This window comes from Grus americana, chromosome 7 (assembly GCF_028858705.1).
Source record: "Grus americana isolate bGruAme1 chromosome 7, bGruAme1.mat, whole genome shotgun sequence".
Classification (NCBI taxonomy): Eukaryota; Metazoa; Chordata; class Aves; order Gruiformes; family Gruidae; genus Grus; species Grus americana.
The window spans coordinates 24,350,516-24,375,925 of NC_072858.1; the positions used below are offsets into that span (position 1 = coordinate 24,350,516).

Sequence of the window (25,410 nt, forward strand, 5' to 3'; positions counted from 1 at the left end):
GCTACAGGGCTGCTGCCCGTTGTGCTTTTCCACACATTTTCCAGCTCCTGAGCAGCCGGTGCAGACACAGGCACAGAAAGGAGGGGCTCCTAGCATCAGCACTGTACTGTCATCCCTTTCTCCTCCTCCAAAAAGTCTTTCTGAACAAGTTTCCCTGTGCTGTGGGGAGGACTCAGCCACAACTGCAGACACAGGGCTCACTTGCGCTAGCTCCCTCTTGATTTACAGAACTTCCCCACTAACAGCTGCATTGCAGATGAACCCTCTTAAAGTGGACATGCAGTAAGCGAGACAGTAGAGCACAGAGCTGCTCCAAAGGTGATGCAGCCATACCCAGCGACCTCCCCGCTGCACAGACAGTGACTGCGACCCATCCAAGAACTCCAGCGACGCTGTCTCGATCCCACTATGCACAAAGGGTTCTGAAGTGCACAGCTTAAAGAGAAATCCCACCAACTGAGCTCATTTCTGGACACGAGCTCCTTTCTTCTCCCCATCAGCTGATCACATCAAGTGCTGGTGGGTTTGGATGAACCAGCTAAATAAATATCAGACTACAGCTAGTTAGCAGACAAGGTAATAGTGTGGCAGGGAGGCAGGTCTCAGCAGTGCCAAGTCACTGCAGTGCAGGATCCAGGAATTCAGAGATGCAGAAGGAAGAATATAAATTCCTCTGGCTCAGCCAAGCTGCACTTTTCCTCGTTCCCAAGCAGGTCCCCACCACCCCTTCAGATAAGCTAACTGCATCGGTGAGACCAGAGTTTTGTTTCCAAGATGGGGAAGGAGTTTTAGCTGTGTGTTTCAAATGAGAAAAAACTTAAGCAGTTAACATTTCCATTAGGGAGATGAACAGGCTGAAAAGCCTAGGAAAGCCAAGAAACTTCTTGACCATTTGTGAGGTGGTGGGAGGGAAGAGTTCTTAAGCTCAGCTTTGGGACTACTGAAGAAACTAAGTGTACACAGCTACAAAGAGTTAACGAGGCATAATGCGCTTCCTTAAAGCTGGGTAACCAGCTCTGCAGCAACATAAACTGCTAGCAGCAGCCAGAGTCACCTGGACTTGTCAACAATATTTGATAATGGTTATCAAAAAAGCAAACTACCTTGTTCCTCTTTTTTCACATCTCTGATGCTGAACTTGGCTGCCTGGAGAAAACAAACAAGCATGTTATGGGAGCTCAACTGCCAGTCTGCTGCTGTAGAAGTGCTTCCACACAAAGGACAAGCTGACCAACGCTTCACTCCTCTACATCATCGTTATTAAGCGCAAGAGCAATTCAGACAGAGAAGGCTGTGGATCATTGCTCTGCACTGATCAGACAATACTGAAAATTTTAATCTGGGCAACTTCATAACAAGCAGTAGACGCAACACAATATCCTAATCTACAGAGCGGGCAGATTCTAGGCCAGATGACATACAAGTCAAATGACAATGGGCAGAGCTGGATGCCACTTTTCAATCCTGCAGTCCAAAAATCAGGAATATTTAAAGTAACACAAGAGCTATGAATCACTACTTTAACTTGCACTGAAGTGGTACATCAGTCACGATCGAGCTTTGTCTCTGCACTGGCAGCAGTTATAAAATAAAGCTGCGCAACTTCAACTCTTCTAATCTCTCCGACACAATCTCAACAGAGGACATTTGATACCCAAAGCTTGCATGGAGAGGCCCTGAGGCAGGCAAAACTAAACTTAACAGCTTACCAACTCTTTGGGCAAACAGCAGAAAGAACTCCTGCTTGGCATCACCAGGCTATACTCTCTATTAGCCTCCAAGAAAAACCTTCCAGCAAGTTCCTGTGCGTTAAAGAGGGCACTAAAGACAACTTCCTTCTTCCACATCTATTTTTTCCTCCAGTCACCCTGGGTGATTTCTTGGCCCATCACCCATGAAATGTTATATGCTTTGACACAAGGGGGTATGGGGGGGGAAGAAAAGAAAAGAAAAAAACCCAAAACCTAAGATACTCATGGACATTTTCAGAATGGCAGCTGCTCCACTGCAGTAGAAATGCTAAGTATATTTGGCAGGCACTGGAGACCAATCCAAGAAGAGGTTTAACAAGCTGTTTTCCCTGCAAAAGCTTCCAGAGCACCCATGCTATTTGAAATGTGCATCTAGTAAGTGCGTCCCAGAGAAAGCACTGGACTATCCCCTCTGAAGTCACATTTCAAGTCAGGTGTATGACATCAGGTCTCTAGCAGCAAGCACAGCAGCCAGATCAACACACTCATCTCACACGTGTCCAGAGCTGCAGGGAACTTGACACACTGACTATATTCTGCTGCACGGACAAGGAGAACCCTCGCTTGGAAGCAAGACTACCAACTGCAGACCCCTCTGCAACGTATGGCAGATTTGGAACAAAGCGACAAGTACAGGAAATAATCTTCAAGAGAGAAGCTGGGGTAAAAACTCACCTTCTTGAGTTACCTTATGCTCAGTCCCACCCATAAAAGCAGAGGGCTTAGAGGAAGGGGAAAAAAAAATGGTGCACTTAAGTTTAAAGATTTCTAGCTCTTCTCCCTTCTTTTTTCACCTCAGACATCAGGCTGTGTCAGAGCACTTCTCCTTTTCTCACTGCTCCCCTGGGATTGAGAAAACCTCCTCCTTCAAAGGAGAGTTGTCCTCAACAAGAAGAAATGAAATCTCTCTCTTCACAGCTATCACTTACCACAGTCTACACCAACTGATTTTCCAGAGATGACACAGTTACAGCAGAAGACAAAGCACATCCAAATACTGAGTTACTCCACTAGACAACCTGTAGCCTACACCAGCTAACTCAGGTGCCTAGAAGATGAGTAGAAGTGAGAAGGGAAAGGAAAGAGTCCTTTCAGGAACCAGCTTTGGAGCCTTAGCATCCTTATTCTCACAACCTGTATTCACAGGGGCTTAAAAAGCCCACTGGGATTTGGGTTAATGGGAAAGACCTATACCATTAATTCCATAGACATTAATGTGTCATTTAATAAATAAATGTTTTAAGTTGAAGAAGCCTTTCTAGAAAGAAACTAGTTTTAATTACCACAATTCTATCTTACTAAGTCTGCAGACAAACATTTTATGCTAGCATGTGTATTGCTGCTCAGCGGTCTGCCAGGCATGACCAGGTAAGTCCTTCCTGAAGCAGCCTGCAAAAAAGTACCATGACAACTTCTAGTACTGCACACAACCAAGTGGTACCACCTTTTGAGCTATGGGGCACTGAGACTTTGGGCACTAAGGGCAGAGATCCCCTCACCAGCTCCTCGCTCCCCAGCCAACTGCAAATCACTAATTCTTCTAGGACCAGTCTTTATAAAGGCCAACCTCCACAAAGGAGGCTGCAGCACAGGGTAGTAATAGGAATTTCCTCAGACTCCAGTGGAGGAAAGACTGCCCAAGCCTCGCCTCTCTCACGCACTACCTGCCCACCAGCCAGACTTTCCCCACTGTCATATGCAGGGACACCACTCCAGCCCTGGAAAGGGAAACCAGCAGGGACAACAACAGCGTGCAGGGTCAAGACTGGTACTAGACCTAATAGTGCTGACATAGTTTTGCATCAGACATTTTCAATGACAACAGCCTTGTGTTATCGATAACACAGACTGGTTAGCTTCATGTTCAATAGCCTGAAACCTGCAGGCAACACTGAAACTTGATTATCTGCACCAACTCCGATGTGGAAAAGCTCTAAGCACAAGGTAGACAACTAGAGTTATTTGTGGGTACAGGGAATAGAAAAAATGGCCAAAAAAAGACACACCATCTTTTCCCACTTCTTACATTTCATCTGCCAAAACAATGCAAAACCTGACGATGTACCCAGTAAAAGCAGGGTGCATTCACCCCCTCTTCAAAGAGGCAATCTGTCAGAGCAGTGTTGCCCAGAGTTTAGACTGGAAGAGGAATGCCAGTCCGCATTCTCCCATGCCACCCCCATGGCTGTAGAAGAGCAAGCCTGGTATTTCTCACTAGGATGCTGTCCTTCGTTAATACATCATCACCCGCCCTCCTTCTCCTCCTCCCCACCCCCCCGCCCCTTCCCTCCTATGAGAAAGTTTAATCCTTTGGTTCACATGCATCTGGTAAATTTTTCAGTCCCTGTTTGCCACTGTCATCATGGCAACAGCCCCCAGAGATAACCCAGCAGCTCTGCCACAGCAGGCTGCTGCTCCCTGCCTCCTCTGCCATTTAGCCTCTGGCTCGGTACGCCTACAAAGAGCTATGCCCACTCCCAGGCTCATCTTCATGGGCATCTTCCTTCCTTAGAGATATGTTTGCATGGGGTTTGTTTTTCTTTTAAATTAACTGTGTCTTCATTCCCACAATGCCTACTCTTTTCTCCAAGACAGCTCTCAGCTCAATTTTTGGGACTCTGACAGAATTACACTTACACTTTGCTGTCTCAGAGAAAAAGTGTTTTGTGTTTAACAGCCAAATCAACTGTGCCTTCTAGCAAAGAGAAAAGATTAGCTAGCACCTGTCTCAGAGTCGTGTATGACTGTCCCAGAGTCACGGCTAAGCAGACTCCAGCCATGGGAAAGACAGGACAGCCGAGGGGCTGTGGGTGCTTGCATGACAGCTAACTCAAGATGGGAAATTTGGATTGAAGCAGCAGGACAGCAGGTCACCACTTCGGAGAGATATGTAACTCATGCTCTCAAGAGCATAACCGAAAGTGCTGAGAGTACAGTATCATGTCTATACACACATGCGCACACACATTCTCTGAAAGGTCATCACGTTTATTTAACTCACATCTCAGACTGGGAAGTCTCCTTCCGACTGCCAGGAGCAAAGCGAGACGGATCCCGATCAGGAGTCCTTTACCAGGAGTAAAGCCACTGTTATCTCCTCCTTTCCTGACCCCGTCACAAAAAGGCAAGATACAACATTAACCAGCTCTCGTTACACCTCTGAATTATTCTCAGTCATCAGCAATTAGCCACTTCTACCAACCACCATCCTCCCCAGTCTGCTCATCTAACAGGTGGGAGCAACAGGAATTTTGCAATTATTTTCTGCGAAGAAAAGAGGAGAGTAAAGCAGCATTTCTAAAGGGATATTTTCAATCAAAGTTTTATAGATTAATACAATTACTGGTTAAAGTAACCAATCCATGAGAGACAAATGAACATTCAAAAATTTTTCAAAATTACAACAGAAAGAAAGGATAGAAACAGATGGAAAAAGCTATAAGGGATCAAAATCTAACAACTACAGACTCAGTTTCCCCACAAAGCTAAATTCATGCCCCACTGATCTTCAGCTACCCTCAGTGTTCAATAAGGTTATTTCTTAGATACTGCTAGCCCATTTCTTCAGAAGTATTCTGCTGCTGTTCTCCAAAAATCATGCAGGCAGCAATACCAGAACACCTAGGGAGCAGTAACAGAAGTATGGGGTAATATTTAAATAGACAGTAAATTTAAGGTACAAAAAGGAACCTGAGGTCATCTTGACTCATAGGACCTCACATTTTGAAACATTAAGCTTATTGTCATAAGGGCCAGCAGGAACACAGTTGTTAAAGTTACAGCTTGATATTTCCTCCATACACTAAAAAAAAAAACCTAGCAAGCACCTCAAAATTTTAAGGACACGTTTGCCCATCAGAAACCAACGCACCTCTGCTTTCCCCAAGATGACTACTCTGAGCACCAACATCACTTCTGTTGTAGGCAAACACACAACGAGGTCACATTCTCCACATTTCTTTTTACAACATTCAAGGTTTCTTTCCTGTGCTGCTGATCCTGGTACCAGCTGATACTGCCCTCTTCGCCCAGCCAAGCCAAAAGCAATAGCTCACTCTAGTCAAACACTGGCAAATTAACATTTTTTTGTGAAGTCTGTTATCTTGGTGGAAATCAGGAGGTTTCAAGAACAGAGGAAAGAAAAAGAAACACCTGAAATGCCAAAACAGGTGATAGGCCAGAATTAATGAAAAGGGGGATGATGCCCTGGCTGTCAGGGCTGTGAAGCAGATAGATGGTGCTCATAGGTGGCACAGTGGAGACAGGTTTTTGTATTAGGATGCTTCCCTTTCAAAAATTGTCTTCACCCAATTTGCAGGGCCAGAAAAAAATGAAATACATGGGCATGGAAGGGAACAAAAAATTGTCATAGTCCTCTCTTAAAACAGTGGTGGTAATCCACTGCTTTGGGGTGGGGGTGAGCACTCTTCAGAAAGTTCTTTGTGATCCATGGATAAGTCCTCCTCTGACAGTGATGGTTTTGGTGCTGTCCAGAGAAGGATTAAATTCAGAGGCAGTGAAATATCCATGCTACACCCCAAAATGAACAAAAAAACCCCAAAGCTTTTGCACTGGATCCTTCTTACAAGAAATTCAAGTAGCTCTCCCTGCCCCAAATATCTACAGCATGCTCAACATCCTGCTCTTCACTGGAGAGACACATGGAAATGTTTCAATCGTGGCTCGCCGATCAGAGTAAATGCTCTAGAGCCAAGGGCTTTGGGACACGTGCAGGAGTTAGTCTAGTCACATCTGTGCCGTACACAAATCCAGTTTATATTGGGAAAACAAGAAACCCGACTCTCTCGCCAAGCCCCTTTCTCCAACCTCACATGGAGGCAGTAGGAACTCCTGCCCAATCTGTGTGCCCACTGCCCACCCCCCCCCCCCATTGTTAATGCTGGAAATTTAATACTCAATGTGACCACTGAGAAGACAGACACAAGCTGAAATCCTGCCTGCTCTGTTCCAGCTCCTTTATAAAATATACAGCGTAAACTGAGAGGCAACCTGGGGTAACCCCAACCATCACTGACATCCACAGCAGGAGGAAGCCAGCTTCTGGCCATAGTGAGCCACAGCAAAAGCAAGGTTTCCACCGCTCGCCACCCCACCAATCTCTGCCAGCTCTCACGCCAGGGCGCTCTCCTGCCTGCATCGATGTGTTGGGGTGTGCAAAAAGCCAGGCTGACCCTCAGCCGGCCCCCCACCAAGCTCCCAGCCCCTCCTCCAAGGTCAGGGTCTCTCCTTTTACATGCACCTCTCCTCCAAACACCTCTTCCAGTGAAATTTCCCCTAGTGAAGTATACTGCTTGAACCCCCTCTTCCCCTAAGTGGGGGGCTGCAGCAGAGGTGGGGAGGAAGAAGAAGGGGAGGCAGGCTGCTGGCAGGAGGTAGAGGGCTGCAGTTTCTGACATCAGCAGAGCAGCCCCCCCGCCACACCCCGCCGCACGCATGTGTGCTGCGGTGCAGAGCGGAGAGTTCAGCCACTCGCTCCCCACACACCCACCCCACCGACCAATTCCATCCCCGCAGCCCCCGTCCCGCAGCGCCCAGCCCCTTACAGTCGCCCCACCAGGCAGCTCCCAGCCACACACACCGCTTGGGGGGACACAGGGGGTGCAGCACTCCCTGCTCTGCTCCGCTCCCTACATCCCTCCACATGTGCAAAGACCTCCAAAAAAAATCCCCAGCCATCACTGCAGCTGATCTCCTATCCATGCTCCCTAATCACGGCATCTCTCGGACTCCTGGCCGGCAGCGGGGGGAGGAGGGGCTGGCGCGCAGGGATGCTCTTCACACTCAGCCCAAGGCCCACCCTGCAGGAAGGGCAGCTCCTCTCCCACACCAAATGACCAGATCCGATTTGGCTGCTCAGCAAGTACAGCTGAGCAGACACGGTTTGATTTGCTGTCCTCTGCAAGAAAGGACATTTGTCCCCAGCCTACACACACAGAGGACACCTATTACAGGACGTTTCTACCCGAGTTCGGATTTGCGCTTCAGCCATCTGTGACCAGTGTGCTGGGCTTTCCTTGCTTTCACACAGAGCCGATTTGCCAGGCTGCAGTGCACCATCGCTGTGTGCATCTAATTCAAGCGGGTGTGCTGTAGCCCACAGGGGACTTTAAACCTGGCAGCCACAAGAGCAGTCCAAGAGAGTCCTAACTCAAACTAAGAACATTTATGGAACAGATCAAGACAGATGTTAGGGACTGATGCTGCTAAATTTCCTCTGCAGCATTCAAGCTCAATGTTTCAGACTCCAGAAAAACTACTACTGACACCTCCAATAAAACGTACTGTAAAGCCCAAATCAGCAATCACCACAGAACTGAAAGCCAGGACAAAAGAGGTGTATAAAAAAAAAAAAAAAAAAGCACTGAGTTGGAAGTGTAAAGAGAGAGCTTTTATCCTGACAGGGTTTGATACACAGAAGTAATTCCCTGCTCCTCCCACAAGCCACATAATCTCCTACAGGAACAACAACAAAACAACTCGGTAGACTGCAAATTCTGATCTGGTTTACAAATTTGGAAAGATGGAGAGCAGGGAGAGAATCCACCTCTATTCCACAGGCAAGAGCAAAGCCACAGTAAGGAGAAAGCAATGAAGTGGTCTAACTTCCAAGAGAGCTGCTTTTCATTTTTTCATCAAGAGATGTCACTTGCAAGAGTTGAAAGATACAGATTTTCAGCAGCAAAAAAAATTGAACAATGGATGTAATGCACAGAGATTTCTCCCCACGCACACCTAAAAAAACGAGGGCCAAAAATCCTACACACGGTGGTAGGATCACTATATACTATTTGGGAAAAACATCATCCTTAAAATTATCACAGAATAGAGCTCTGCCTATCTCTTTCCAATGCAGGATTGTCTCCTAAAGTATACGCTGGAGAGTCAAATCCTGGATAATTCCCCACTGCTACTAAAGCTACTGCTTCTCTCTTGATCCTTTTGATCACTGCAAGCAATTTTACTTTATTTGAACTTCACTGCTGCCCAGGAACTGAAGCACTACTTGCTATGAATTTTCATGTTCAAAAAGTATTCAGGTGACACCCACTAGACAACTTGCAAAAAAATACAGTTATTACTTCCCTCTGCCTGTAGCTTTGGTAAAAGCCTGTGCGTTCAATCCCATAGGAATTTCAGATGACTGAAGCATTGTATTCCCCCCATGTGTAATAACCGCTGCTCTTACATGTCAGCTGAACACTAAGGTGAAGTCTGTCTCCTCTCCCTTTCCACAACAATTTGGCCCCTATCTAACATTAAAGTTCTTGGCATACTCTTCACTGGGCAGTCTTAAGCATCAACACAATATGAATAATAGCAAATACTTCATTAAAGCTGAAATATGAATTTTAATCTAGACCAGCTCTTACTGACATGATTTATTAAAAAAGAAAGAGAACAGGCATCCAAAAATCATAGACAATAAAGAGACTCTCCTCTCAATATCTGACTTTATATTTTATGAAGGGTGAAGCTTAATAGACTGAAGTTGTTAGGACCACCCGTCAAAGACCAGCACCATATTCATCCTCCTTGCTTTCAGAGAGAAGCCCTGTAACAGCACCATGTCTCTTCAACTGTTTACTGCTTTAAGAAATCAGTTTGGTAAACATGTCAAGTAATACAGAACTCTTTAAACACATACAATTCACCCTGAAGTGTTCCTCCTTTTCAGCTATGTACAGCAAGCTATTCAGCACTTCCCAGTCAGCTATCTAGTATTTCTTCATCAAGAGTCTTGAAAAATAAAGGTAACAAGAAGTACTGTGGAAGGACAGCAAGGCTTTGTTACCATTTCCCTGGACATAATCAAGGGAAGCACTAGAGCAGGTAAAACTTCTGCGAAGCAGCAATGGGCTATACATACTTCTCAGTAGCAGCAAGACGCTGGCTCTTGAAGTAGCAGTTACTACGTCAGGTATCGATACAGGTTCAAATTCTGCTAAAGAAGGTACAAAATGTTAACTGTAGCTATGCTTAAGTTGGAGAGGGGCAAGGTGTCCCCACATGAGGGAATATTCTGGCACTGTGACCAAGCCTATATGAAAACCAACATCGCGAGAGGCAGGTCAGGAGGGTGGATTAACCTGCGCAACAGAGAGGCGTGCAGTTGGGTGCACAGGAGAGCCCTGTGTGTGTATCGCTGGGCAGAGGTATGACCTCCCCAGGGAGAAGTGCCACCTCGGGGAGAGGAAGCATCAGGCAACATATATCCAGGATACTGCAGAATTAACGCCGTAATTCTCCTCCTGAGGGAGACAGCTTTCTAAAATGCCTTTCCCAAAGACTTTCATTTTCAGGTTGCTGAATCAAATCTCCCTAATCACTGATTTACAGCTGCAACGTCTAAATAGCATGCATTTTTCCTTCAGTGCTTTAAAGACCTATTCCAAGGTGAATTCACTAAGTTCCTATCAAAATATTCGGTCCCTTTTTGTACTAACCACTTGAGCTATCAGCAAACACAGCTGGAATAACTGTGGAACCCATATATTCAGCTGAAATCACCATCCACTTTTCACTGTAAATGCAGATTCTTTAGTCCTCAGATAAGACTTCAACGAAACCTGATCAGTCCCTTGTTTCTGATATTCTTCTGTAAAAGCAGAAACATCCATTTTCTTTCTTGACTCTTCCCACACTTGCCCTCTACCTAACCAATACTTTTGGAAGTAAATCATTACCAGCTGCCTTGAGTTATGTAGCTGAGGACCAGGCTAGTATCCTCAATGTATTTTATTTGTAGGAAGGTAGGAAATCTAGAACATCAGTAGTAGATGAAAACATGGCCTGTATTCACCCTTACTTTTCTTACTTGCTGGCTCATAAAACTGTCATCACCTTAATATGAAAAACAATTAGAATCTATACATTGCTCCCTCTAACTCATTAGGTGCCCAAACACTTAAAAACCGACTCAGTTAGTTCTTCTGCTACTTTTGGACTTCTGCTAATATGTTTCCGAATTTTGTTTCAACTCTATTCATGCTGCAGTTTTCCCCATTTTTCTGATCTCCAGAGTTAACTTCAATACCACCTCCTGTGTAAGAAAATGGTTTCTCATTTGCAATCAGTTATCAAGCTATCCTCTCCCTTCTCTAAGCAGGTTTGTGTCAACTAGCATCTGAGAAGACAGCTCTCCCGAGCTTTAGTCCTCACTACAGGATGGACGGGGAACTCTGCAGAACGAACATGGCATTAATGGCCGTCAGCAAAGCAAAGCCACCCTTCAAACCTTTCCCATATTAAGCTGAACTAATTTTGAACTCAAGAGATTGGATATCCCATCTACATGAGTGGGCACTGTCACCTGACCATGGAGGGGACACCAATTTTCACAGCGGCCACCTCCTAGATTGTTTAATCTAGGGCTCCACTGGTTGGTCCTCAACGTGCCCTCACTCAGGCTAGATACTAAAACAACATGCTATCACATATGCTTACTTCCACAAGTTGGGGGTGGGGTGGGAATTAGAAAAAAAAAAAAAATCAACCTGCATGGCACAGCACTCTACTTCTGTGGAAATTTTTCACCATTCTTCAAGCCATCTTCTGCTCTTATCATATTTTGTATTCCGGCAAAAAGAAGAAAACATTCTTCACTTCTAAATCATTTATCAAGATCATTTGCCTCCTCCTCCTGCTTTTTCTTCACTTCTGTCAATCCCCCCCACTAAGTCATCTATTCAACTAGCAAGACAGTCAAGGGCCTAATACATTAATTTTGTCAAATCTGAAAGGCCTCTAAGGACTTAGATGTTGTTTTGTTCACCTCTTCTAGAAAGGCATCTCAACTTGTTGCACTCTCTGCTTTCAGCATCTTTTACTGTAGCTCAGTTTCTCTCATTCTACTCCTCATCCACCCCACCTGCGAAGCAACTTTAATCCCTGTAAGGGATTCCCTACACCCTAGAAGATACACATTCACTGCATACTACAAGGTACACAACCCTTCATGCACACGTACATCCCTACAAAACAGAAGACCAACGCATTTGGGGGAAGAGTTCAGATTTTTTTCTCTTTTCATAAGACTACAGTCTGGTTTCAGATTTTGGAAGTCTCCAGGACTAAGGAAAGCAAAAAATACTTGTTCTAATTTGTTGAGAAGTCAAATACACAAGATTTCTCCATCCAACCTACTTCTGCATTTGAATGCAAACTTGTTAGTTTCCAAACACACCATGTTTAACTACAGCATGAAAGGAGCGAGGCATGTAGCATCTATCCTTCAAAAAAAATAATCACATCTGTTCTGGTAAGACAGATCTCCTAGGTAGAAAAGACATTCAGCAAAATCAGTCTGCAACACTTGTCTTTATTATGAGTGATCAGTACACACACACATAGATAAATCTTCTATAAACATACCTCTAGCTCAGCTTGCAGAAGAAAGATCTCAAAAAGAAAAAAGGCAACATCACTTCATATAGTATCCATGTCCAGATACAGGAATTTTTCTATCATTCTATGCTACCTCCTTTCAATCTCCTCTTTGCCACACAACTCAATTATTTTGTAACACTGAAATAATGACCGAGACAAGCAACTTCAGATCCCTTAAACTTATTAAAGCTTCAGTGAAGTATTTTCTGTTAATAAAAGGAAGAAGGGTAGATCAAGACACTAACCTCTGGCTGACAGTTTTTTGGTATTGATGATTTTTGCAGCATATTCCTGTGATGAACTTTTCTTTACACATCTGCGGACCACAGAGAAGGCTCCCCTAGAAGAAAAATAAAGAAGGTAGGAGCTATGAAACTGAAAAATGAGAATACAATAGCAGCAATTTCTATCCCCAGAGCAGACCAGATTAAGGGCAGGGTAGAAGACTTACAGAGGAGGGAAACAACACATGAGAATCTGATGAACAGCGTGTGCTGTCTGATCAGCAAATATAACCCAGTCTATACGGTACTCAAGCCTCCTGAAGACCCCTCAAGTCCCCTCAGACAGTGCAGTAAGAACAGCACTCTGCGCAGGGAGAGAGAGAGACCATGCAGGCACAGAAGTGGGACACAAAGGGGTTGATGAACAGGAGACAAGCAGCCCAGAACGACACTGCAAACACTAGCTGGTAAGTCCATCTCTCAAAGACAGTATCCCCAGCAGTTACATCAGACAACCAGGACTCATTTCTCCCATGTTCAAGTGCCAGCTCAGTCACAAAATCGCTGCAACACTTTGCAGAAGTTACTAGTTCTCTTACCTAGTCTAGCCACCTGCAAAATGGGGATAAGCATGTACCTATTAAGGAAGTGAGTAGGAAGCTACGAGGCTTTGCACATTTTCTCAAGCTGGACTATTGATATTATTACAACTATTCCATAGAGCCACTCGGAGAAGAGGACCGAGAGAGAGGAAAGAAGGATTTCTCTGAGGAAAAAGGAGGTAATACAACAGAGATCAAGGTGAAACGATAGGGACTCAAAATCTACAGGACTACACAGATAAGCACTTGAAAACGGTCCCTTCTTTTAAAAAAAAAAAACAAAACAGGGTGGGAAAATAATAATGACTGGCTTTACAGGAAAGATCTGAAAAGGGAAAAAGAACAAGAGGAAAGTGGCAGAAAAATCCATTTCCTTCAGACCAGGAACACGAACCCACATCTGTGGACAAATGTACATGTCTAAAGTATAAGAAAGGGGAACAGAAGCTGCGCAAGGGCCCCACAGGACAGTTAGCCCTACAGAGAGCCTAAAATAGCTTGAATCCTCCTGATACTGCAGAGTCCTGCCTTTTTCTCCCCTTCCTCAACCTCTACATACAAACCAATAAGCAGCAAGGTGAGCACCAGCACTGGAGCCCGGGCTTGTGACACACAGCTGCAGCAGTGTGGGGAGGGATGGGGACACCGGGCTGGAGAGAAGAGATGCAGCAGAGCCCAGCAGTTGGTGCAGGAAGGGAGGGAGGGGGAGAGCAGCAGCAGCACCCAGGAAAGCACTGTCCCCATAATCCTACCCTAGCCGTTGCTACGCTGCTTTCCTGTCCCACAGGGTCCCCCTGCAAAGCCCTGTCCTAGGGTGCAGCAGCAGGTCTGCCAATGCAGAGACAAGTGCGGAGATGGAGGGAAGGAAGGGAGGGAGAGAGAAGCGTGGTGCAGCAGCACCTGGTCCTTTCACAGGGACAAGGAAGTGAGGACCGAAGCATCGCAGAGTGGCATTAATAGTGCCGTGTCCCAGCACAGAAACAGTTGAAAGGAACAGCAACGTGTACCGGAGAGACGGTGCGGGCTGGAGAACGCGGCAGCCTACTCCTGAGGAGGGCAAGGGGGGGAAGAGAGGAAGTCCCGGGGTGCAACAGGAGCGCGTAGCCCCAGGCAAGCTGCGGGGACACCCCATCCAGCGGCGGGGACGACCCAGGGGCGTAAAAACACCTTTCCTTCCAGCGGCGATGCCGCTGGGATGGACGGGGGGTTGGAGAGCAGGATTACAGCGCGGCAGCTAATCCTCCTCCGGCTCCCGGGAGAGCCGGGGCGCCGGCACACGGCTCCCGGCAGTGCCGGCGGGTCCCGGGGCCGGGGCGGGCGGCGGGGCGCGGCGCGGGGCGCGCAGCGGGCTCCGTACTTGCCAAGCTCCTCGTAGAGCTGGTACTCGTCGGTGAAGCGGGTGCATGTTGCCGTGGTGGCCATGTTCGGGCTGCGGGAGGCTCAGTGCCGCTGGGGCATGGGGCAGGGCGGCCGGGACGGGCCGGGACGGGCCGGGCGGGCGCGCTGCTCGGCGGCCTCCCTCCTGGCTCGGCGGGGCGGCGCGGGCTCCCCCCGCGCCCGGCTCGGCGCTCCCCGCTCCGCCGTGCACAGTCACCGCTCGCCGGGGAGGGGAAGGAGGCTGAGCCTGGCCAGCACCGCGAGAACTGGCTCGGAGACACCCCGCGCCGGCCCCCTCCCTCCGCCCCTCCGCCGGCCCCGGCCCGCCGCGGGGTGTGGCCGCCGGGGGCGCTCCCGGGGCGCCCGCTGCGCCGCCGCCCGCACGGGGGGCTGCAGCCGGGGCGCGGCCGCTTTCCCACCGCCCGCGGCCGCGGGCACTGCAGTCAGCGCCCCCGCCCCCGCGCAGGGAGGGCGGGCAGACTGCGGCGGGCTCGACAGCCGCTCTGCTCCACAGGCGACAGGGCCGGGAAGAAACCCCCACCCGAGCGCACCGGGGAGTATTTCTCTTAATTGCCCCCGCGGGGGGCGTCGGGCCGGGGCCGCAACGCCCGGGGTGGGCAGAGCCGCGGCCGGATAAACTTCCTGCGTGCAGTGTGGAGGGGAGGGTAAGGGGGGGCCGCCGCTACCGCCGCCCTCCCCCGGGTGCACGTCAGCGGGGCTCGTGCAGGGCGACCTGGCCCCCGCGTGCTCCGGCTCGCGAGCCGCCTCCAGGCGGGCAGCAGCCGCCACCCGGCTCCCTCCGTGCGTGCTCCGGCCGGCGGTGGAGGAGGAGGCGCGGGAAGAAAAGGCAGCTCCCGGCCGCTGCCGCCCGCCCTGGCTGCAGTCTGAGGCCACCGCCCAGCGCAGGGGACCGGGCGCGCTGCGTTGCCCCCCGCCAGAGGGGGAAGCGGAGCCCCAAGTTCTCCTCCCGACCCACCTCAAAGTTGGGCCCGGCTCGCTCTGTCAGACTGCCCGACCTTGGGGGTGCGTGTGGCAGTCCCCGAGGACACGAACCATCTGGTGCAGAGGTAGAGCGGTAACGCGCGAAACGTCATGAATCTGCTAAAGAATGAGACCCGGCATTCGCACACACGTATGGTTTATGGTGATGGGACTTGGATGCAGAAGACAAACAGAAATCATCTGTCTCCAACTGCAAAAGAAAACAAACCGGCCTCTGTTCTGTCTCTAATAGCATACCATCTGAGAGTGCTGTCTGCAGTGCCTTTATAAGCAAGTTTATTTTCACCTCTTACTTGAGTCTGTCTCTGTCTGAACAATTGCCAAATCTGCTTAATATGCAGATTTATATAGGACAGTCACTGATCCAGCCAGAGAGGGAAGGGCTGCTCTGGCCTCTCTGGCGCGACTGGGAGCATGAGCTGCGTTAAAAATGTACAGAGAGACAGATGAGCGTACCATAAACCAGGAGCAGTGTTAAACTGATCTGAAAATGAAAAGTACTGTATAAGTACCATGCACTACTGCTCTGTGACTGGACTAGGAAATTGTCATGTTATTCAATCACATGAAAAGCAGTGACAGGAGCCACCAGCATATCCCCTCTGCTCCCCATCTCCAGGTTAAATGCAGCCAGCACAGTGCTGCAAAGTCTACACCTAAGTAATGCAATGGACAAAAATTCACCCAGCCTATGCAGAAAGTAGCAAAAGTAGGACAACATAACAGTAGCATTACAACAAAGCAATACTTCTAGAAGGTGATTATGAAACAACGGCATTCTGCGTCTTACACCATGCCAGCGTTTAAACCTGGAAACCTGCTGATCCAGCAGAATAATTCAGAGAACCAACAAATGATCTATCCAACAGGTGCCAACTAGTGAATCTGCCTCCTGCCGAGCTAAAACTGCTCCAACAGCCTCATTCAGCCTCACCAGTTTCTCTAACAGCTAGAAGAGTTGCAGATGAGGATGAAAGCAGTCTGACAACCCACAATCCAGGGGAATTTACGGATAACATGAAACTCAAGTGGGAGATTGTAGATGCAGTGGTGGGCAATGTTGCTGATACCCAACCTGTGATGCACTTCCACCATCCAAAATGAAATTGGATGTTCTTTGTGCAGGAAAGGTGAGCTAAGTTTGTGGTGTGGTTGCACTAGGCAATGTAGTCAAGATATACACAACTCTGTCCCCTGTGTTAAAATGTATGGAGCAACTGGGACAGGAATCCTCTGTTCCGCTCTCTATTCCTCAGCACAAACACTGAGGGTGGATGTTTAAGACCAGATTTTAGCACACTGTGCTGAATGAGCAGCCAGAGGGAGAGAATCTGAACTTTCGTGTGTTTGTCCTGTGTCCCTACAAACCGAGGAAAGATGATGAAGATGGAAAGGGGTACAAGCCACAACAAAGAAATACAGCAACAGGAGAGGTTTACCTAAAGCTATGTATTAAACTGAGTGAGATTCTCCAGCTGAAAACTCTTTTAACTGGACTCAAGGACTGTTCTGTGCCCTACACAAAGCACCCCATGATATTAAGAAGCCTTGATTGCAGTGGTCTCATAAAAATACATAAGGAACATAAAAGGAGGGAGACAGAAGAGGAAGTTTCTCATCAAGTGTTACAAGGAAAAGTGAGGTCTGGAAATCAGAAAGGGAACAGAGAAGCAAGTGTGGAAAGAAAAGCTAACCATGTGTTATGCATAGCAAGTGCTACAGAAACAGATTGCTAACCGAGAAACTTGTGTGAAGTGAGAAGTGGGATATAAATTGAGTGACAGACTTGATTAAACCAAGTACTGAGTGGGAGACTAAATTATGGGAGTAGAGTTTTCAAAAGGAATGTAGACAAAATGAAGCAGGAGGAGGGGTGGCAATATGGATAAGAGAGTATTGTGTCAACAGAAAGAAATATTGATGTTCTGGCTGACATAGCAGTCTCCTTGTACTGAGAGTAAAACTGCGAACAGAGGTGAATCTTGAATGGTGCCTGGGCAGAATAATGTTGTAGGGACCAAAAAACGTCTGAACAGTAGGAAATGGTTTTGAGAGAGCCTGTGTGGTAGTAATGGGAGATTCAGCTAATGAACAGTAAGTGAGATTCTGGCCTCAGTTATGCAGGAATGAAATCTGGAAGTAATGCCTCGCTTTTAGTATTAGCCAGCTGCAGATTTCACATTAGCAGAGTAGCAGTTTTGGTCTCTATCTTTTGAAGTAGCAGAGGTTGGCTTATACAGTACACTTAACTGTCAGGGATCTGTCAGGGATTAATCTGATTTTAATAACTGGAGTCAAGTAAGAGGGACTAAAGAAAGTATGTAAAATGCAAAGCCCATGGGCCTGAATGGACATTTCCTCTGACATTAATGGACTTTGGATCAGGCCCCATCTGTCCATGGAGCCTAAGGTCAGCTTTGGCATGTTGAAGAATGTCTGTGGGAAGGCAACAACACAAAAGCATTGGTCTTTAGGGTAGCAGAGTGAAGGACTACAAAATGAGTTCACAGAAACTAACTGGAATTCAACCCACTGTGGAAAATGGGAAGGATGCTGGAGGAGCTGCATGATAGCATCTTCTTAGCAAGGTTGACTAAGCCAAAGGACAGCATGTATCAGTCTGTGAGTGGAGCAGCGCTGCCTAGTGCCAGATATCAAGAGAGGGTGTTAACAAAAATAAAGGACCTGGGAAGAGTAAGAATGGGTGGAGTTAGAAATCAGTCTCAGAGGGTGAAGGCAAGAAGCAAAAAAGAAAGAAACAATGAATGAAATGAGTAGGCACATTTTTTAAATAGACATTCTCTGGGTTTCTGCTGTTAATTTGGGGTCCCACAAAGAATCAAGTAATTTTTCTTCTCTATGCCTGTGTTGTCCAGTCTGTCTATTTAGAGTGAGTAACTCCATGTGGGTCTTTTCACTCACAAGGCATTTACAGGACAGAAAATTCAACCTGCCCTGCTTTTATGTGGGGCTTCCTGGCACTACTTCAGTATAGTAACAAATGAAAATACAAAACAAAACACCCAGACCCTTCGAATTCTGTGAAATACTGCATCATCTTAAAATGAGGAATTTTTTTGGCAGGTGACAATGACGAAAGTGTTAAAATTCTTAACAATTATTTTGCAAAGTTACCTAAATTGAGCATCATTTTATCATGACTGTCCACAGACTCACCCCTTATTTTCATAGGTGATTATTCATGTTGGCTATACAATACGAGATCTCTCAAAAACATTTTGACTTAAGCAATTGTTGAATATCTAGCTACCAGAAAAATCAGGTTCCTTTAATGTTATCTTCTTTCTCCCAAGCTAAGGTTCATTTGTTACCTCTGAAAAATCATGAATCAAATGAGTCTAAGTGGATTTGTAGGTGTAGCTGATAAAAATAAAAAGTAGCATGCATAGAAGAAAGGTTGGAAGGAGAGGAACTTTTTAGCGAGTGAATATAAAATTTATATTTGAAATAAATGTTAGAGTTCTAGAGAGAAGCAAACATTAAATTACCCTATTAGTACGGACTCTTCAGCCATCCATCTAGTTTAGTGTTCTGTCTTCAGTAGTGACCTATTCCAGACGATAAATGTGAGGGAGGGGGAACAGGAGGAGATGAAAGGAAGACAGAGAAGGAGCAGGGAAAGGAATCAAAACAGGCCAATAAAGAGATACGTATAACTATAACCCACATGCATACTGCACACTACTGGATTAGAGAGTGGCTTTCCTCCTAACCCCAAGCTGATGATCAAAATATGCCCTGAAGCACAAGGATTGGTAGCCCTTGTAATTTTGATCCTAGCTTGTGTCAGTGCATATGCTACTCTGTTTCATGTCAATGCTTAATCCTTTTTGATACTTACTAAGCTATTTAAGTCAATAATATCCCATGGCACTGAGTGTCGCATGTTAATTATATGGCTCATAAAACATATAATCTGATATCATTACAAATTTGTTCTATTTTAATGTCACTGAGTGCTCTCTCCTGTTATGAGACAGGGTCAGTAGGTATGTCCAAATGGCCAGCCCTGTTCTATACATCTCTGCTCTTCAGTGCTGTGGGTCGCTGCCCCCAGGGGAGTTCAGACAAAGGAGGGGGTAGCTGCAGTCTGGCAGGGTCTCAGAGCCTGGGTGCCCCCAGGCAGGCTCTATGTACTTGCTGGCAGCCTGCCTGGTTCCCCAGCTCCCCTGGGGACTCACCGGGACACATGCCTTTCACTGGGACTTTTGCAAGCCACCTAGACACGAGGTATTTTCCTCTCAGCTTGAAGTGCTTGAGACTTTGGATTTCAGAAGCACAGGTTAGGTCCCCAACTAGGAAAGGGAAGCGTTCAGTACACGTTCAGCTCATTTAGCTGCCATAAGCTCACTTCACACGGTCTTTTCTCTGCAGCCTTATCCTGCCTTTACTGAGGGATCAATACCGGGTTTATCGACTGATTTCACAGCCTGTTCTAGATTCCTGCACAAGTACACATGATATAGGCAAAGCCTGGTGGAAGATAACACATGGACAGTCTTGAAGAGCTGAGTACTTCACCTGCAGACCCATACAGAAGGGGCTGCAGCAGCCTGATTTTATGTTTCTCATCTCATGAAAATCCAAGTGCCTCCAATACAAGCCTAGGTCTAGGTTAGAAACTGAGTGAGCTCCATAAGAGGAGCCTTTCCAGCCACCTCTTTGAAGCTTTCTTTGCTTGAGAGACACCACTAAACAATTTCTGAATGCTGAGCTGCTATGTCTACTGGCTGCTCTCTTAACTGATCAGTCCCACAAAATATTTATGCTTTTATTGTATCTAAACTATCCTTTGAAATGTATCAGTAGGATGCTATCAAAAACACCAGCAAGGATTACAGAAATCAGACAAATGTTCTGAGCAGTAAGAACAATTTCCTCTAGTTCTGTATCTATAGCAATATTAATAATATTGCACTCAAAGAATTCCAAGTTTTCATTCCTACCTTCTTGAAACTGGCCAATGTCAATTGTTAAGCAGGTGAAGAACAGGGTTTCCCACCATTTATATGGCAACAAGGTCATGTTCCATGAATTCCTCTAATAATTATCCTGTAACAATAACTGGCATGTTAAAATCACCCTCAGATGAGCTTAGCCTCAAAATGTTTCATGTCTATTGCCTCCCTTGGTGGGTGGACGACAGAGAAGCAGATCTTCCTGCTTCACCAGAGCAAGTGAACAGATCTGTGTGTCCAGTGCCGAGTGTAGCTTAATACTGTCTCTGCTGACAGCTCTGCTGTCACCGAAGGGTTACTGTGTGGGTATATGATAGTGGCAAAACATCTTGAACATTCATTTGAATATGGCCATCACAGTGGAATGTCCAGGGGCTATTTTAAGATTCACACTGTTTGTTTATACAAGATTGCGTGACTTAATGACTGTTACGTAAAGGATGAATACAGATTTCTCCTTACATCCCAGATATCTCCGCCAACTTAAAATATTGTATGGTATTATACATCACTGATTATTGAATGAATACTGAAAACTGATGCCACATCCTGGGGGGGGATCTCCCTCATTTTTTAAACAAGGTCTCTGTCCAGGGGAAGGCTAATACTGCAAAAAAGATGACGGATGGACAGTTTCATGAGCTGAATGCTGTCTTTCACCGTGTTGAGAGGAATATGCACAAGCAACTCCCTCATTGCTGTGGGTCACCCATAACCAAAAGGAAATGAGCAGTTTGCTTTCTGTGGATCAGTCATTGCCATCTATTGCTACTGCTAAAAAAACAGACCTCCATTTAGTGCCAGCTACAACAAATTTTGTTTCTTTGCATTTTAAAATGGAGCCTGGGAAAACCTCCAATTTAACTCTCACCACCAAAGTAATCATAACATTTGGCCATTACTAGCTCTGTTTGAATTCAACTCAAATTAAAGATAAACTTCATGTATCTCACACTATCCATCTTGCAATTCCTTCCTCTTGTCATCTCAGTTGAATTTATGGCACAGTCCTTGGGGAGATACTAAAATTTTTCCATTAAGTTCTCAGTTAGGTCTTGATTTAAATGGCTGTGTATTATTGCCCAAGAATAAGAGTTCTAGACACAAACCTGCACTGAAGTGTATGTAGACATTTGAGATTACAGAGACCAAATCATTCCCTTGGGGAATCTGCCATTGTACAGTATCTTGAAAGATACTCAAACTGCAGTTTCTTCATAACAAGGCATCTGTCTGGCATCTGTCTGGTCTTGTTTGGTAAAATACTGTGCATGTCTGGTAGCATGGGATAGACTGATCAGTTTGAACTGCTTCAGCTCTCAAATCATAACACCCTACCAATTAAACATCAAACTAAGACTGGAGTTATTTAATGCTATCACGAAAAGAGAAAGTTATTTTAAAAATACAGGGTTTTTCATTCTTCCAACTTAAATATAACTTAATAGCATTCTGTAAAGTTTGATTATTTTTTGTCAACCTTGCAGTTCAAAAGTTTTGGGTTTTGAAAAGAAGCACCCTGTGCTCCTTACCCAAGTGGGAGTGCAGCATTATAATGTGCAAAATGAAAGAATCATCCAGCACTGGGATTCTCAGTGCTTTTCCTCCCGAGAGATTAGTCTGGATCTGGAAGACCTCACAAGCAACATTTATTCATCATAGCCTCCTGAACCATTATAAACCATGAAGTAGCGTACCTCCACATCACAAATGTCACTGCTGTAATTGGCATGAACTGTCCCCTCCCGGCAGTCTGAGGAAGGCAACATTTACAGAGCCTGCACTTTCCTGTCATCGCCAGGCAGAAGTCCTTTCAATATAGGACTAAGGCAGGAAGGGTGTATTTTCACTAACCATGTCCACAGTACAAGCACAAAGGAGTAGATGCAGAAGCAATCAGTCTCCAAAGTACTTCACCATCACTTTCACCAGCACTAAACTCTCAAATAACACCTGTTAGCAGAAAACACTGGTTTTCATTTTTTCATCTCTGAATCCTCTTGGTTCAGTGCTTCATCTCCTCAGTTTAAACAGTAACTGTTTAAACATGACTTTGACATTTTTAAAGGAACCTGTAAAACCTCTCCGCTGTAAAACAGCCAGATGAACATTTATGCATAGATAAAAAAAATAAACACTTTAACCAAAATTGCCTGAATGTTTATGTGATGGGAGAGATGGCTCACAGGACTCTTCAAAGAACATTGGCAGCAATTTCCTACCCTGAGTAAAAGAAATTAATTAACACACACATCCTGTTTAACATCAAAAGAAAATCTGGCTCCAAAGAACAATCCAAAGGAGAGGGCCTGTGAGTGTTTACAAACACAGCCTGAGCCAACAAGCGCAGCAAGCCAGTATTTGGGAACCACAGCGAAGCCTCCACCCAGTAGCTGAACCCTCCAGTTTCTCTAGGGTTCAGTTCTCCCAGCGTGTGATGAACAGAGAAAATGCAGTGAGAAAGATGGCCTGATTTCCCAGCCAGAGCAATAGTAAAACAGTGATTTACACTCCCCATTAACAGCCACAAAGCCTGTGGGAATAAGTGAAGTAAATCATGTTTTACAATGAGAGAAATGAGGCGGAGAGCGGGACAGTGACTCTGTCACAACCTCACAGGAGTGCAGCTGCCACGGAAAGGCAGAATTCAGGTCCCTCCTCCAACATGAGCAGGTACAGATGCTTTCCTATTGACCTTGATTTTGGGTGAAGACAATGCAGTGGTGCCACTCTGAATTTAATGTGCAGCTCTCACCAGATTTCTCCCCAAAACTCTGCCTTCAGCACAGAGTGCCATTCAGAATTAAAAACTCGGTAAACCTTTGTTGTGTTCCTGCAACGCTTTTCTGTGGAGTGGCTGTGAATGTTACTGCTTTCTATGCCTCCTTCCGAGTGTACTTTGTTCCTTGTATCTTGTTAATAAAAATAAAATGCAAAAGAAAAAAGGATGATTCTTGACAGGTTAAAAAAATTACACCCAAGATCTGTCAGTTTGGGTTGGGATCCCCATTAAGAATCCACCACACTGAGTCTGCAGTGACACAGACTTCCTGCCTTTGAAGGGCAGGAGGCAAATACACCTGACTGTGCGGAAACACAAATATTTGCACATTCAGAAGCCCTCAAAATATCTAAAGCAGTCTCTATACTGCAGAGGAAGGTATTATTCCCATGTTTAATGTCCTTATGTTACACTCAAAAAGTACTCCCAAAAAATACATCACAGCAACAGAATAAGATGTTAGCTCATGGCCGTTCGTTTCTTGAATACTGGCAAATCACAGAAGTGCGTGCGAATGCATGAAGCAGAACTGTGTTTCTGGTCACGAAGATGTGGATAGGGTGACTCATGCTGAGGTGTGCATATCTACATGCAAATGGATGGCGTGTAGCCTGTATGTATATATGTACTACAGTCCCATGAATGTGAACAAAAGCAGATAGATACATAAACTGCTCAAGGATAGATGAAAGACATTTTCACATATATATTCCAAGACAAAAAAAAGTCAGAATACGTAAAGGCCAAGGATCCAGAGACAACTAACTTAAAAAGTGAGCTCCCTACAGCAAAGGATAGGCTAGTGGGTGGGTCAGAGAAAAGAGTGACAAAGCATTTTATGTTTATATGAGAAAATAAATGCTGTCTTTACAATTACGGGCCAAATGTCATTTCACTTTTGTCTCTGAGAGTGTTTGGAAGAGGACGTGCACTCTGTGATCCCACACAGCTGTAGCACTGGGCTGCCGTTCTCAAGGGAAGAGCAAGATCTCCATGGAAATCACACCTGCTGGCTGTAAATAAAACCTGCAGAATTAACATCTGTCTCAGCTTTGGCATCTATCTCTCTTCCTAGGCAGGCATGGAGGCAGGTGAAAGCACAGTCTGGACTGTCCCTGACTCCACTGGATGGCCCCCAAGCCAGGGCTGGGACAGTGTTGGCCCAGGAGCTGAGGTAATTCATTTGACAAATGAATGATGCCAGCTGAGGACTTGAAAATCCTATTCCTAGCTCACACTCCCGTTCAGCAGAGGGAACAGAGGAGTTAAAAACTTATTTGTATTGCACATCACTAGAAATACCATTACTGAGTGAAACTTAGAAGTTTTACAAGCACGTGCAAAACTTTTGGAGCTCCCATATGATGCCATTTCTCTTGCTACAATAGATTGCTTTGAGGATAGCTTCATATCGTGCCCATATTTTTTGTCAACAACTTAGACACTCTCTAAACTTAAATATTGCCAATTTATTTCAATCTATATCTTTGTCCTTTTGACTCTGCACTTCTTGGTAACTGAAACAGTTTCTTCCGCATTTTTTAAAGCATATTTATCAAGATTGAGATCACAAAGGTGGCTGCCTAGATCACCAGTTTTGGGGGCACATGTGACTGTTCAATACCACTGACAACAGACCTGCTTTACTACGAGTAACATTTGTTCTTTTCTGTATATAAAACATTGTGATGGACACAGTTTTGAGCTATGACTCCTGCACAGCTGATTTAGAGATGCAGCCTTCTTACAGACCCCATGCACACCTTGTGCATTAAAGTTATATGTACTTGTTTGTCCACCTGCTAACAGGCCAAACCTGGCAGAAATGTATCTAGTTGCCAGAGGTTAGAATCTGGCCTCTTGTGTTTGCAATGCCCTTCTCTCAGCTAAAGCTTTGCTAGTTACAAAGTTTATAGCCAGTAGAATAGCAAGTGTCCTGTTAAGTGAAAACTATACTTACTCTCAATGGTTTCTGGCTACCATCCCACCATTTTAGCATAATGTTTTACTCAAACACACAACACACGGTTCCTCTAGCCTTAGGCCAGTACGAATGCAAAGCCCAGCAACGACATTCAGAATTCAAGTCTCCAGCATAACTTCTCCAAATGCCAGCACAGGCCAACAGTCAACAATGTCCTGCACACACTGAACTTGTGTGCAACCCTGTCCATGAGACTTGCTTCTGGAACTGTTTTAGGGACAGGAGCAGAGGACAAGCGACATTTGGGACTTGCCTGTGGCTTTCAGCACTGCCTTCAGGGAATGATAGTTGTGGGGACTCAT

General features: G+C 45.8%; 1 protein-coding gene across 20 annotated transcripts in view; it reads right to left on the minus strand.

Annotated features, from left to right (window-relative positions):
* The window catches only part of CAMK2G (calcium/calmodulin dependent protein kinase II gamma), a 122,143-nt gene extending 107,515 nt beyond the window's left edge, over positions 1-14,628 (minus strand). For 4 of the 20 annotated variants that reach the window (XM_054832754.1, XM_054832752.1, XM_054832751.1 and 1 more), the window contains exons 1-3: positions 14,342-14,626; positions 12,404-12,498; positions 9,640-9,711 (exon numbers count right to left, since the gene is read on the minus strand). In XM_054832754.1, coding sequence (XP_054688729.1) covers positions 9,640-9,711; positions 12,404-12,498; positions 14,342-14,406 — 232 coding nt within the window. In that variant the 5' untranslated portion in view covers positions 14,407-14,626. Of the gene's footprint in view, positions 1-9,639; positions 9,712-12,403; positions 12,499-14,341 lie in introns of all 20 variants that reach the window. The other 16 variants (XM_054832760.1, XM_054832757.1, XM_054832759.1 and 13 more) reach the window with 9 other exon arrangements.
* Between the last annotated feature and the right edge of the window lie 10,782 nt (positions 14,629-25,410).